This window comes from Crocodylus porosus, unplaced genomic scaffold (genome assembly GCF_001723895.1).
Source record: "Crocodylus porosus isolate Cpor-Errol unplaced genomic scaffold, CroPor_comp1, whole genome shotgun sequence".
Classification (NCBI taxonomy): domain Eukaryota; kingdom Metazoa; phylum Chordata; order Crocodylia; family Crocodylidae; genus Crocodylus; species Crocodylus porosus.
The window spans coordinates 179,687,092-179,701,719 of NW_017728886.1; the positions used below are offsets into that span (position 1 = coordinate 179,687,092).

The 14,628-nt window shown below is 44.6% G+C and overlaps 1 protein-coding gene across 3 annotated transcripts in view; it reads left to right on the top strand.

The window, feature by feature from the left end:
- Positions 1–14,628, top strand: part of PIEZO2 (piezo type mechanosensitive ion channel component 2) — a 498,844-nt gene that overhangs the window by 419,844 nt on the left and 64,372 nt on the right. For all 3 annotated transcript variants that reach the window (XM_019545872.1, XM_019545881.1, XM_019545888.1), the window contains 4 exons: positions 1,028–1,124; positions 2,276–2,435; positions 10,519–10,608; positions 14,094–14,215. In XM_019545872.1, coding sequence (XP_019401417.1) covers positions 1,028–1,124; positions 2,276–2,435; positions 10,519–10,608; positions 14,094–14,215 — 469 coding nt within the window. The remainder of the gene's footprint in view (positions 1–1,027; positions 1,125–2,275; positions 2,436–10,518; positions 10,609–14,093; positions 14,216–14,628) is intronic.

Consider the following 14,628-nt stretch of genomic DNA (forward strand, 5'->3'; position numbering starts at 1 on the left):
GCTCATCTCCCTATCTGCCTGCACCCTCTCGGGCGCTCCCTGGCTTCTCCTGTGGCTACTGCCCGCTCTGGGGCCTAGCCTTGCGATCCTACAATCGAGGCTCAGGTGGCTGTAGCCATGCCTGGCCCCCAGACCCCTTTCTCGGGTCTTGCGCCCCACTGGGGCTTCTCACCTGTGCCCGCACTGGGGCTTTTCCCTCACAACACTGCCCACACTGGGGCTGGGGTCGATACACCCCAAAACGCGGCGCCCTCTCCAGTGCCAGGAACCCCCACACTACTGGGGAGCTCCTATGAGACCTCCTCCAACCCCTACAGCCTCACCCAGTCCTCTGGTCTTATACAACAACAAAACAGAAAACTCCCACTCCTGGGCTACAACATAAATTCCAGGCCAACTGGCTATCCATTAATCATCTCCCTACCAGGGTTTCCCCCATCATCCCGCAGAAGGTTCTCAGGCCATCAGGCTTCCCTACTCAGCTTGCTCCAACCTTCCTCGACTGCCAGAGGGGAACTGACCTCCGGCCTCAGCCTGGCTTGTTTATATAGGCCAGGCCCTGCCCCCTTCCGGTCAGCTGACCAAACTGGTTGTCTCAGCAACCCACACCTGTGCTGCCCTGGTGAGTGGCAGCTGAGCATCCCCCTTCTCACCACTAGGGGTCACTCACGGGTCGCTTCCATTTTAGGCGCAGGGCACTTAAGTGCCCTGTAACACACCCTATCACCAATTTATAAAAGTTTGTTAACAATGAGTTTCTACCAAACTCAAGACATATGTTCTCAGCAAAAAGCAGCAACAAAAATATGCATAGGTAAATAGGAAAATGTAAAGTTATTCTTTGTTTTATAATGGATGTATCTTACTGACAAACGCATCCTTTTTTAGTCTAGCTTTCATTGTATTTTAACTCATAAATTTGACCATGAAATGTAACCAACAACTACACTTGTAACAAATAGGCTTATTAACATTTGTATCCTTTATTTCTGATCTTTATATATCAGTATTTTTCTTTGCTTTTTAGATAGGAGCATGTGGCTACATTCACGCATTAATCAACAATAGTTGCTGGTTGATTCAAGCATTTAGTCTGGCATGTACAGTTAAAGGTTACAAGATGCGTAAGTACAAGTAGCCATACTTCTACATGTTTTTCTGTAAAGAAAGATTAAACTCTTTAGAAAAATGCAGCCAGTTCTATTTTTCCCATTATAGATTTGGTAGCTTAAAAATTAACTGCAGTCTGCAATTAGACTGGAATGATAGAATCCAGAAAATAGGGAGTAAAACTGAATGGTATCCATTATATATACTTTTTAAAATTATCATTTGCCAAAACATAACATGCAGTCATATCTGACCTTACTACTGATTTCTTCTATCCATAGAACAGGAAATGTCTTTATTAATGGTTTGCAAGCATAATGTTCTATAAAGTAAGGTATTACTTTTCAGGAACTGAGCAAAAAAGCTGTTATTTTCTGTTTCAAAAGTTATTTTCTGATCTAAAAAAGAATTATATTATTTGGGGAGGCAAAGGATATGCAAAGACACACATTCATCATATAAACTTCTGTATATTCATCCCATATTCCCTAAAACTTCTGAAAATCTGTATAGGACTTCCTCAGATTGCCCTGGGAAGGACCAACAAAATCAGTCTCAAACAAGGACAGATATTTTTATTCAGGAAAGCATTTGTGGTTTCTAAATTTCTGTTGTGTACCAAAATTAATGTTTTAAAATTTGTCACAAATTGAAGTTCCCAAGGGAAAAAATGTTAACATTCATTGAAATAGTTTGTTTTTGAAAAATAAAATAATTCTAACTGCTTCATATACATTTCATGTAAAATATGCTATATGTTATATATATTTCATACTATGAAATAAAACTGAAAAAGAAAGAAATTAAAATTCAGAAGCTTCCATTCCAAAAATATTGTAGCAGAGCATTTAAAACTATAAAAACCCAGTGTTTATTTCAGAAATAATTTTTGTGAAAGCAAGCACATTTTAATAGAATGTATTTGATGAATGAGTATTTTCTGACTGAAAATCGTACCACTGAACAATTTCTGACTAGCTCTAAAAATTACAGTAACCTTCGAATTAAATTTATATATTTCACTTTTCTTAGGACATAAGTTTCAAGATAAAAAGGCTATTAGATATTATTTTACTGGACTAATTAAATATAATGGGGGATGTTGACACATTGAAGACAAATGTCTTTATTCTGGTCTCTCTCTTTTTTTCTTTTTTTTTTGCAGCTGAAGATGATTCAAAATGTAAATTGCCTAGTGGTGAAGCAGGAATTATCTGGGACAGTATTTGCTTTGCTTTCCTGTTATTGCAAAGAAGAGTGTTCATGAGTTATTACTTCCTACATGTGGTTGCAGATATAAAAGCTTCACAGATCCTGGCATCAAGGTAACATTTGGTTTTTAAAAAGCCCCCAAATCCTGCTGTGAGTGAGTGAGAGAGAGTGTGTGTGTGTGTGTTTACTCCATCCAGGCATAATGGGAGCAACTCAAGTCCACTGTCCAAGATGCCTGAACCCAGATTATTGGGTTCGCATCGCGACAGGACTGGTTCAGCGCCAGTGATGCTCAGATCCACAATCTCCACAAGCAGAAGTGTGCATCCTTCGTCTCCTGGCAAAGCCATCCACAAACTTGGTGAAAGACAGGCTGTGTACCACCAGCTGAAGGCTAAAGTTCAGTGACGCATCCATGATATGAAGAACATGTCTTCATGACTGGTGGGTGGAGAAGGCATGCATGATCCAGGGCTACGCTGACCAGCATGACATGCATAACTTCTTCCAGGCTACCAAGACAACCTACGGACCCCACTCCATTGGACAAAACCCCCTCCAATCACAGGACAGCTCCCATCTCCTCAAGGACGATGACGCCATCCATCTGCACTGGCAGGAGTGTTTCAAACACCTCCTTAACTGGGAGTCCACTGTATCAGAGGAGACTCTCCAAGCCATCCCGCCATTCCCTTTGTGATCCACCAGCCATCAGAGACCTGAAGCAGGCCATCCAACAGATCAAAATCAATAAAGCCTGAGGACCAAATGGTATACCCACAGAAGTCTACCATGCTGGCGTCTTCTGGCTCACAGCACAACTCCACCAGCTTATCTTTCGCCTTTGGGATGAAGAGAACAATCCCTGGGGATCTCAAGAACATGACCATCTTGACCATCTATAAGAAGGAGGACAAATCTGACTGGGGGAACTACAGGGGGATTTCCCTCCTGACCATTGAGGGTAAGATCCTGGTCTGCATCCTCCTGAACTGCGTTCGTCCTGTCGCCAAGGAGATCGTTCTGGAAACCCAGTACAGCTTCCAACCATTCCAGGGCACTGTGGACATGATTTTTGTTGCCAGGCAGATCCAAAAAAAATGTCGGGAGCAAAATCAAGAACTGTTTCTCGCCTTCATTGACCTGACCAAGCTCTGTGGACCATCCTCCAATGCCTTGGCTGCCCACTGAAGTTTATCACCATGTGGGGGTTCTTGCATGATGATATGACTGCCACTGTCCTGAGTGGAAGGTCTGAAAGTGACACCTTCCACATCCAGAGTGGGGCCAAACAAGGTTGCATGATCGCCCCCACCCTGTTCACCATCTACCTGACCATCATCATCCACCTCATCTGAGATGCCATCCGGCATCAGTATCCAGTATTGACTGGACAGGAAGCTTTTCAATCTTGAGTGCTTCCAGGCAAAACCAAAACTTACCACCAAGGATATCCATGACCTTCAGTTTGTGGATGATTGCTACGTGATGGCTTACTCTGCACAGGATGTGCAAGCAACCTGAGATCTCTTCAAAGCTTTGTATAAGAGACTTGGCCTGTCCTTGAACATTGCCAAGATGAAGGTTCTCCACCAACCCTTCCCAGGCCAGCTGAACGTTCCTCATACTATCTACATAGATGGGGAGGCTCTGGAGTATGTTGAGCACTTTCCATATCTTAGCAGCCACCTCGCTCAACAGGCTACCATTGATGAGGAAGTCCAGCACCGGGTCAACCACCCCAGTGCCACCTTCTTCAAGCTGCAACAATGTGTCTTCAAAAATAGAGACTTTCAGAAATTGACAAAGGTCCTGGTTTACAAGGCTGTCATGCTGACCACCCTCCTCTACTGCAGTGAAACTTGGACCATCTACTGATACCACATTAAGACCTTCAAAAGCTTTCACCAGTGGTGCTTCCATCAAATCCTGGGGATCAAATGGGAGGACTGCCAGACCAGTGTGAGTGTCCTCCATGAAGCTGCATCCACCAACATTGAAGCTTTGCTCTTGAGAAATCAACTCCAATGGACAGGCCACTGTGTCCAGATGTCTGAGAACCACCTCCCTTGCCAGATGATCTTTTCTCGTCAGCCAAAGGAAACAGTATAAAGACACAATCAAGGTCACCCTCAAGCACGGAGGCATCAACACCAATGGCTGGGAGGAGCAAGCTACTGACTGTTTAGTGTGGCACCACCTCATCCAGCAAGGCACACACCACTTCGAGGCCCAATGACTCAATACTGAGGCAGACCAGTGGCGGTGGAGGAAGGAGAAGGAGACTAACCTGGGGCTGTGAATGCCACTTCCTGGCACAGCAACATGCCCCCATTGCTGAAGAATATGTATATCCAGAATCAGGCTCCTCTGTCACCTGAGGACCTATCAAACCTGACAGATGTCATCCTTGACTCCAAGGAACTGCTGCTGTTGTGTTTACTGATGCCAAAAAACCTAAGCTCCATATCTGTTAACATAAATGTGAATATTGCACAATTCATGTTATATTAAAATTGCATATTAAAACCCAGCCTGACACAGTTGACACGATAAAAACAAATTTATCTGGACAAATAAATAGAAAATTATACTCCATTATACTGCTAAATTTGTCCAAACTTACCAATCACTTGACCAATCCTATACAGGGAGTCCTTAACTTACAACATTTCCAGTTACATTTTGCACTTACAACATTTATAAATTGACACCCTGTTTCAACTTTGTGACATCAGTTTCAAATTTACAACGCTTGATCTGATGCGACACCACACCAGCTAACAAGTTCGCTGCATTGCCCATCTCCCTGGAGAACATCTGTCCAAACTTCCTTGGACACTTTCTTTAAAAAGCAGACAATACTCCAGAAAAACCTGCAGCCAAGACTCCTGAGAAGAGCCCTTCAAAAAGTCCAGCAAAGTCACCTCAAAGAAGTCCTTCCAAAATCAATATGATTGCTATTTACAATATAAATACTTTAATGTCACTATGTTACTCATCTATAATTGATTGAGTACAAAATTCTGGGTTATTTTTTGGTGAAAATAGGGTATTGGGCCTTGGTTCAGGAACAATCCCCCATTTATAACATTGTTTCCTATGGGAAAATTGGTTCCAAGTACAACGTTTCGACTTAAGACATGGTTTTCAGGAACTAAATCCAAGGACTTCCTGTACATACTTCCTATTCTTCATGAAGTAGGGGTGCATTGATAGAGATTTTTTAGGCTGATACTGATGGCTGATTTTTAATGAGCCATATCAGCCAATACCAGTCTGATTCTGATACACAGCCAGGCAGCTTGGAGACCAGCATCGGGCTGGTAAGTCTGCTATGGGGGAAGGGGTGAGGGGCATGGGGGACGATTGAGGCCCTCGCAATGAGAGAGAGAGTGAGGCAGGGGCAGCGCACAGCCAGGGTGAAGTGGGGGCAGCACAGAGCTGCAAGGGGCTCATCCAGGAGGTACAGTGAGGGCAGCTCGCACCACTGCACGCATCTCGGGAGGGCATGCGGGGTGTGTGCCCTTGCATCTGTCTGCAAGGTGAGGGTGGGCTGCCACTGTGGGCTGGAGCCAGGGGCTGCACTGGGCTCTTCCTGACTAGGTGCTGGGCCAAGCTGTACTCAGGCTGGGCAGCAGTGGCCCTGGCAGAGGGATATGGGGGGGCTGCAGCCACCCCAAAATTCACCATAGCCCCCCCATGACCACCCCCCATCCCAAGCACAGCCCAGCCTGACCCCAGCCCACAGCGGCAGCCCACCCTTTCCCTGTGCATGGATCCAGGGGCACAAATACCCATGCCCTCGTGGGGTGTGTGGAGGGCAGGAGTTGCCCCCTCCCTCCATGTCCCCTGGACAAGCTGCTCGTGGCTCCATCCTATGGCCCTCCCTGCCCTGGCTATGCCACGCCGGACCCTGCCCCAGCCCCACTCCCTTCCTTATAATGGGGGCCTCAATCTGCTCCCCCATGCTCTTTCCTTCCTCCCACCCTTCCCCCACAACAGACTTACCAGCCAGATTCTGCTCTCCAAGCTGCCAGGCTGCACTCCTGGCCACGTGCATGCTGCGACTGTGGTTGTGCACAGGGCATTTATTGGCCACGTTATGAGCCACATCCAGCAAAAAAAAAAGCTGTTTTCTGATACTGTCAATTTTCCCTATGTCAGTGCCAATCCAATATGGAACCAATGTATTGGTGCACCTCTATTCATAAGGATCCCTACAACCTTGATGTGGCATTCAGCTTGTTCTCCATTTCAACACATTGGAGTATGAATTCAAAAGCTGTAACCTTTTGAAGGAAAAGAGCCTGTTAGTCACCCTTCCTGTTTAAAATGGCGGGGACTCAAGCTCTCCTTAGAGATCACAATTACAGAAGTGTTCTGTGGAGAAAGAAACAATTCAAGGGTGACGGGGTATTATTACCTTATGCTCTTGGACTTGAGCACACACTTGTAATTTTCTTGTGTCAACTTTGGTTTAGATGTAACAAGCCAAATTCTTTTCAGAGAAATGCATGTACAAAACACATTTTTGTGTTTGTGTGGGCAGAATTGGCTCACATCTACTGAAAGGAAATCTTTAAGGGATTTCTTCCTTTAAAAGTGGAATTCTATTCGGCTGATTGGGTTAGATATAATTCGCCCTCTCAGAGATGACCAACAAAAAGGTGCATGTCCTATGAGACTGAAGCCTATGAGATTATCTCTGTCTTAGGAAAAAACCTCATGGGGGGGAGGTAAAACACTGGAAGAGGTTACTCAGAGAGGTTGTAGAATCTCTGCCCTTAGAGGTTTTCAGGACCTAGTTAGACAAAGCCTTGGCTCAGATGATATAGTTGGAGATGGTCCTGCTTTGAACAGCGGGTTGGACTAGGGCTAAATACAGACAGTCAAAAAGTCTAAGGCTGAATCAGTTAAATCTTTTCAGGTTAGTCTAAATGGCATAAATAGAACTCATAAGCAAATGAACCAAAACTCATTTTAATTTCAGAAATGCAGCCACATGCCTACAGTGGCCCAGGCCAGAAGCCAGGGAGTCGCTAGAGCGTGCCTCCCTGCTTGGCTGGAGCAGCTTGGACCAAGCTTAGCCCACCCACCCTGTGATGGGGAGGGCTTGAGGGAGAGGTGCAAAGCATTCTGGGATATAGGGGGACTGAGAGTTACCTTGAATCTAGAGGTGATCTGGGATAGGAGTTCAATAAACCGATTTAAATTATATCAGTTAAATCTGATACTACATCCATCCAGTTTTATCTTAAACCAGTTTTGGCCATTTTGAAAATGGTTTATGTGCACTGAACTTCTGTTATGTTACAGAACTGAACTGGTTTCTGATCATTTATACCAATGTATATATACCTTCTGTCCCTACCCTAGATGACCTCCTAATTTTCTATGATTCTGTTATTTGTGCAAGAGTGAGTTTCACTGAATATGTTAAAAGAAGCTTATATGTGGCTCTGCACCTACCTCTGTGCCCTTTAACCTCTTCTATGCAATCTCAGCCAGTTCTGGACCGAGTTCTACTGTGGAGCATTATTTTTTCAGATTTTCAGTCATGTATCATAGTGCTTAGGGTCAGAAGGGATCTAAACAGATCATCAGTTCTGACCCCCTGCCCCAGGCAGGAACCAGTGCTGGGGTCATACCACCCCAGCCAGATATCTATCCAGCCTCCTGTTGAAGACCCCCAAGGTAGGAGAGACAACCACCTCCCTTGGGAGTCCATTCCAGAGCCTGGCAGCCCTGACCATAAAGTAATGCCTACTGATGCCCAGCCTGAACCTTCTCTCTAACAATTTGTGGCCATTATTCCTAGTAGCCCCTAGTGGTGCCGATGGAACAGACCCCTCCCCAATTTCTGCTGGTCCTCCCCCCCGGTGCATTTGTAAAAGGCCACCAGATCCCCTCTCAGCCTTCTCTTGTGGAGGCTGAATAGATTCAGGCCCTTTAGCCTCTCTTCATAGGACCTGACCCACTGCCCGTGGGTGGTTCCACCTTTGTTGACGGGGGAGGGGAATTAAAATAAAATAAATTCTAAAAACCTATAAATTTTGGCATTTGATTTGGGGTTTTTTATCATGGAAAATCAGAGTTCTCCCTACCCCCTTGGCTCACCAGGACATAATTCCAGCTGTGGCTGTCCCCCAACACTGCTTTGTGGTGCTGAGCGACCTTGATATGCCAGTGCCCTGTCCATGCCATTGCCCCTCACTTCTAACCCATAGCTCTCTAGCCCTGATGGTGCACCTAACTCCAAACCCACAACCACCTGCTCCTCCCAGGGTCTCTCACTCCTGCCCCTCAGCCCCCCAGCCCTGCTGGTGCCCCTCACTCCCCACTCACAGACTCCTGGCCCTGCCATTGCCCCTTACTTATGACCCACTACCCCCTGGCCCTTCCAGTGCCCCTCACTGCCCACCCACAGCATCCCCCAGCCCTGACAGGGCCCCTTAGCTTTCCCAGCATCCTACTCACTCCAGACACCAGGTAGGGAAGTGGTGGGGATGGAGGTGGGGAAGGAGATGCAGCTGGGCAGGAGCACAGATTGTGGGGCTGAGGCTGGCAGTAGCGCAGAGCCCATGCTCAGGGGGATGGCAGGAGCATGGAGCTTGGGTGGGCAGGATGTGGGTGTGGGGGGTGTGGGAATTCCCTCCACATTCCCCCTTTGGTATGCAGCCTCCACAGGCAGCAGCAGCAGCAGAAGGTGCAGGTGCTCAGGGCGCTCGTGTCCATGCAGGTGCTGGAGCCCATTCGTGCACCTGGCCAGCATTGCACATCACAGAAAGGGGCACAGCCCAGGTGGTTGCCTCTATCTCCAGCACACCCCGCTGTGCATGTGCAGCCACAACACTTGCATGCCACTGGAGGGAAGCCCCATTTGCTGGAGCTGGCTGTCTTCACTGCTCCCTGCCACACCAATCCCAGGACCCTGCTAGAAGTGGAGGCAAACACCGGCCCCTGCCCCTCCCCACCCCCCCACAGAGTCCTGGGACCTGTGCGGCAGGGAGCACTGAAGGCAGCTGGCTCCAGTATGTGGGGCTTCCCTCCTGTGGCTTGCTAATGTCAGGGCTGGGTGTGCATGGCAGAGAGTGCCAGTTATAGAAGCAGCCCAGCCGAGCTGTGTGTCTCGCTGAACTGTCCAGCACTGGCTAGAGTCACACACCACCGGGCAGCAGTGCCTGCACTAGACACAAGCATCCCAAGTTCCCCCACCTGCTGCTGTGCCATGGGGGGAGTGTGGGGACGTCCACATAACCCCCACCCTCTGTCACACCCCACAAATGCCTACATCCTGCCCTCACAACCCCTCCACATATAACCTATGCCCCCCACACACACAGCCACAACCCCTCACAAACTCCCACACACATACATCTCCACACCCCAGCGTGGACGCACACACAGCCCCACACCCTACTGTACACCCACACCCATCCCCAACCCCTCCCCACACAGTATACAGAACTAAAAAATTATTTTTGTATTATTATGCAATCACCTCTATATACAGTATGCAAACATAAATCATGACAAATATATTTTTTTATAAGAAAATTTAAAAATGTTACAATAGGTGTTTGATTTTTAGTGTACGATTTGGACTTTTTCTGGCTGTAAACTGTCAATCCTCCACCCCCTCCGAAGAGTATTTTAGGTGGCCAAGGTGAGGGACTTCTGGTGGTAAAGATCAGGGGTTAGGAGTAGGACTTCTGGTCCCAAGATATTTAATTCGGGTCAGGGCAGCCGTCAAGGGGTGGGGCTACCTCTGCAGCCCTCAAAATCTCACCAAACCTCATTAAGCAGCCTTCCACCTGAAATAATTGCCCACCCCTGTACTATAGCAAGAAGAGCTGAACTTAATAGCTGGCCCCTTGGCTCAATATTATTGTGCAGGAAATTCTTACTGAGGCTTTGAGCTCATTTTGAGTTTGAGTCCTTGAGGTCTTTGAATTGGAGTCCCTGAATAATGACTGCAGTAACTATACATCTTACACTCATGTAATGATTGCCAGAAAACAAATTACTTGCTATTCTGTGATTGCTTCTCATTTCTTTACTGACCTTGTGGTGGTGATTTTTGTCACAAATGTATGTACATGTAAGCATTTTATGAAGTAAACTTCTCTCTGCATTTTTTCTTGCTTAACTGGAACATATAATAACATTATGTTTCCCTCATTTCTTCTGTAGAGGTGCTGAACTTTTCCAGGCCACAATTGTCAAAGCTGTCAAGGCCAGAATTGAAGAAGAGAAAAAATCAATGGACCAACTGAAGAGACAGTATGGACTCTCTTTCTCTTTTCTTTTTAATATTTCACTGACCAGTGATATTTCATTTGCATTTGTCTAACTCTCTAGAACACTGATTCTCAAGCTTTCTAGATCCCCTTAACCCACCATAACAACTGCAAAGTTGTCCATATGACCTCCAGAACTGGCGGTAGTATAATCAGAACTGGAAGTAATGTGGTAGAGTATCTTAGTTTAGCACAAAATGTGCCATTCAGGTATATCTTAACTATCTTTTTGTACTGTACCTCCCAGACTGGAAGCTATACAGTTCTGTTAATGTGTCATTGCATCTGGCACTACTAGCCTGCTATCAGTGATGCACAAGGACAACTACACTGCTTCCCATTCAGAACAGATGGCATACTGACACAAGACTGCCCACACTCAGCTGACTACCTTCCTCTATCCAGCCTTCAGCAACATATGCTACATCTATGGACCACCAGTGGACCATGGGCCATGAGCTGAGAAACACTGCTCTAGATTACTTTTTCCTACTTTCGTCTACATCCCTGTGTGTTGTTTCAAGTGTTTTCATGTTGGCGTGTTTCCAAAAAATGAGTTCATGATTATAGAAATAATATATTTTATGCTAAGAGATCTCTTTATTGCATTACTCTGCAGCTGCAGAATCCATCCGCAGCTATGGAATTGTGCTCCAGAATTTAAGCATTCATGTAAAATTATCCCTTTATGCACAGGGGTGACTGGTGCCTCCTGAGTCTGGGGAGGCACAATTGGTGTGCAGGTCCACTGGAGGGCCAAAAGCCCTATATCCACTCCTATACTTCTGTGCCACAGCTTAGTGCCCTCACCCATACACACACACACACCCCACAGGCCCACACAGCAAAAAAACTGCCCCATCCTGAGCAGCGCAGAGTCAGGGGCCAATCTCAGGGGAGACATGTGCCCCCCCATACCCCGCTTGCTAGTCACCTGTGTTTAGTCATAATGATTGTGTAGTTAGTGAATCTTATGAATATGAACCAAATATAAGCCAAGGCAGTATTGACTTCCTAAATCTGCAGAAAGCCAGAAACCTCTGCTATAAATAGCTGTTTTCTATAAATAAAGATAGCAAGTGTAAATCTCTCTACTCATTGCTACATTTTTTTAACTTATAAATGTAATGAAGAAAACTTAAATACTAACATTTTTGGCTGTTTCAGAGCTCATAATTTTAGCTAATATGACAGCATGAACTGTATCTTTAAGAGACTGTCTAGGTTTTAAAATTGTGTTTTTTCTGTATAAGATGCAGTGTTTTCTTTTGCTTTGTGTTTTTCTATGTTGTGTGATACAAGTTCAAGTAATATACAACAAGAGGGAAATACTGTGCCCTGCATTTTCTTTCTTTTTTTGTTTGTTTTTTTGGCTAATCGCTGCCTTGTTCTGTCTCTTCCCATCTCCCAGAAAATTAGGAAAGGGATAAATACTCAAATGAAAAATCCCTTTATGATGCTAATGAGGGGGTAGCCAGGCTATAAGCAGGAAAGTTCATGTTAGCCAAGTTTTGCCAGAGGCACTGGTTAAACAGGCTAGCAAATGAGATGCAAGGGACAGGATAAAACCCAAAAACTTCAGCAGTAGGGGTTAGTCAGAAAAGCTCAGATTCACAGCTGATTTGTGAACCAAAAATTCACTGTGAACTGAAAACACTGAGTGAAATCCTGGCACCACTGAAATCAATGGCAAAACTCTATGAATTTCAGGTTTTTCATTCTGGATGTCTTTATTCATAGTAGCACTTATTATACTGGAATTCTTTGTTTTGTTGTAATTCCCTTTTCTCATTGAGGATTACTTTTTTCTATTACCTTGACTGAATTGCTTTTTCCAGCCCAACTCATCTGAAGAAATAACCCAGTCACTCAGTTTCTGTTACATCCAGCTAATGTGCTTTTTTTCTTAATCCCCAACTGCCTTCAGTGCCTCCCCAAGTGCCAGAAGCCCTAACTGTTTCCTCCTCAGCTGTCAAAGCCTCAGTTGCCCTTCCCTTGACCTGTTCCCAACAGTCTCCTCCACACCTGCCTAATTGAGGTAATTACAAAACTTCCCTCTCTGGCCACTCTTCCCACATAAATCTTTTCCATGAGGCATATGTGCTGTGGATGGTTCTGCTCTGCACTTGTATGAACTGCAGCTTGTATGAACAGCCAAGAAAGATATGCCTGTCCTGGAATTCATCATGGTTTGTTAATTCTACAAAGACAAGTTTAAGGTCAAGGTGCTGATATTACTTTATAATAATAACAACAACATAAATAGCGTAAAAAATTAAGACTTTAAGTTTCAGGTATGTCAGACTTCAACAAAAGCGAAGTCAATGTGAGCTTGTTTTATTGTATTCAGTAATGCACATCAATACTTCATACTGTTTAGGGTAGATAGGATGCAAAAAACTGTCAATACAGCAGGAAATGTAGAACAACTAAGTCAGCTTGATGGACTGAGAGAAACTAGTGGTACTTCAACACTAGGATAAGAAATCTGTCCATTCATTGGAATATAATAAAAATGTCCAGATGAATATATACGGTAGCTGTAGAGTTGGAATATAACTCTGTATCTTACAAATGGCCAGATTTATCACATGAAAAGTATAATGATAAAACTATGACACATTTAGGTCACTACAGTTTTTAATCCTATCAATTCTAAACTGGTCATTTAAGGTGTGATTTCTTTTTATTATTGTTGTTCTATGAAATGTGGGTATTCAAGAGTCTGATACAAAAACTTAGGGGCCTACCAAAAAATTATTGTTGACTTCACTGGACTTTTGATCAACCCCTTATTGGAAACCAGATTGTTCCATAAATCCACAAGAAGAGTCAACATACCCACTTCCCCCAGCCTTTGTATGCCTTTGTTACAACTGAACAAAACTGGAGTTCTTTCACTTCTGCAGAACATGTGGTGCATAAGAGGAAATATGTGACACCTTTGTCAGGCTGCAGAGCTAGATGCATACCTGCTGAGTGGGGGCAAACTTCAGAAGCAATTCTTTAGGATCTAGGTTCCCTTCAACAGAGCTCTACCTGGAGCCGCTAGTTCCACATGGCCCAAAACACAAAACTAAGCCTGTACGGCATAGCTGAGACCTTGATTTGTATAATCATGAAGTTTTCAATTTCTTGAACTAACAATAGGCCAAAACTTACGGTCAATATTTTATCCTTGAGTAAAACGTCCATGTGGAGTACACCAGCTGCAGAAGTTAAATGTTACAAGGCAGTTCCCAGTCTCCAGGCTGACTGAGTGCTCCATCTGCATAGCCCACAGCCTCAGCCAGTCTCACAAGTGAGGCTCTGGACTTCCAGTGTGGTCGTGGTCTATGTGTTTATAAGGATGTATACATATGTGGTTGTGTATATATATGAGTGTACATGCAAGTAAAAGCTAAAAAGCTTCCTTGTGGTTCCAAAAAAGTCAAGAACAGCATATGACAGTGTTGTTCTCTTTGCTAGGATGGACCGCATCAAAGCCAGGCAACAGAAATATAAAAAGGGTAAAGAAAGAATGCTGAGTATGAATCAAGAATCAATAGAGGGACAAGACATTCAAAAAGTTTCTGAAGAAGATGATGAAGGTACCCCTAATTGTTACTGTGTCATCAGTGTATTAGAAGTCAGAGCTCAGTGATAAGAACTCAGTAGGGCTAGTGTTTATTGCGTGTTGCTCAAGTATGAAAGTGCACTGTACAATCATAATAAAACACTGACTCAACGAGTATTGTTGGTGAAATCTCACCATGTAGCTTGATTCAACTAAACAAGTATCTGGTTTTTGTACTACAGGAAGCTTTTGAGAAAATGATTTCTTTGATGTAAACAGATATGCTTTTTGTTTTCAACAAGGAGCTGAATAACAGAGATTTGTTTGAGAAATGGCTGTTTGAAACACTACAACAGACAGAGATTTACATTTTCCCAGGCACCTGTTCTTGGCTGCTGTAAATTTTTTTAAAACATTGAAATCCATGCATTTTTAAATATTATTCAA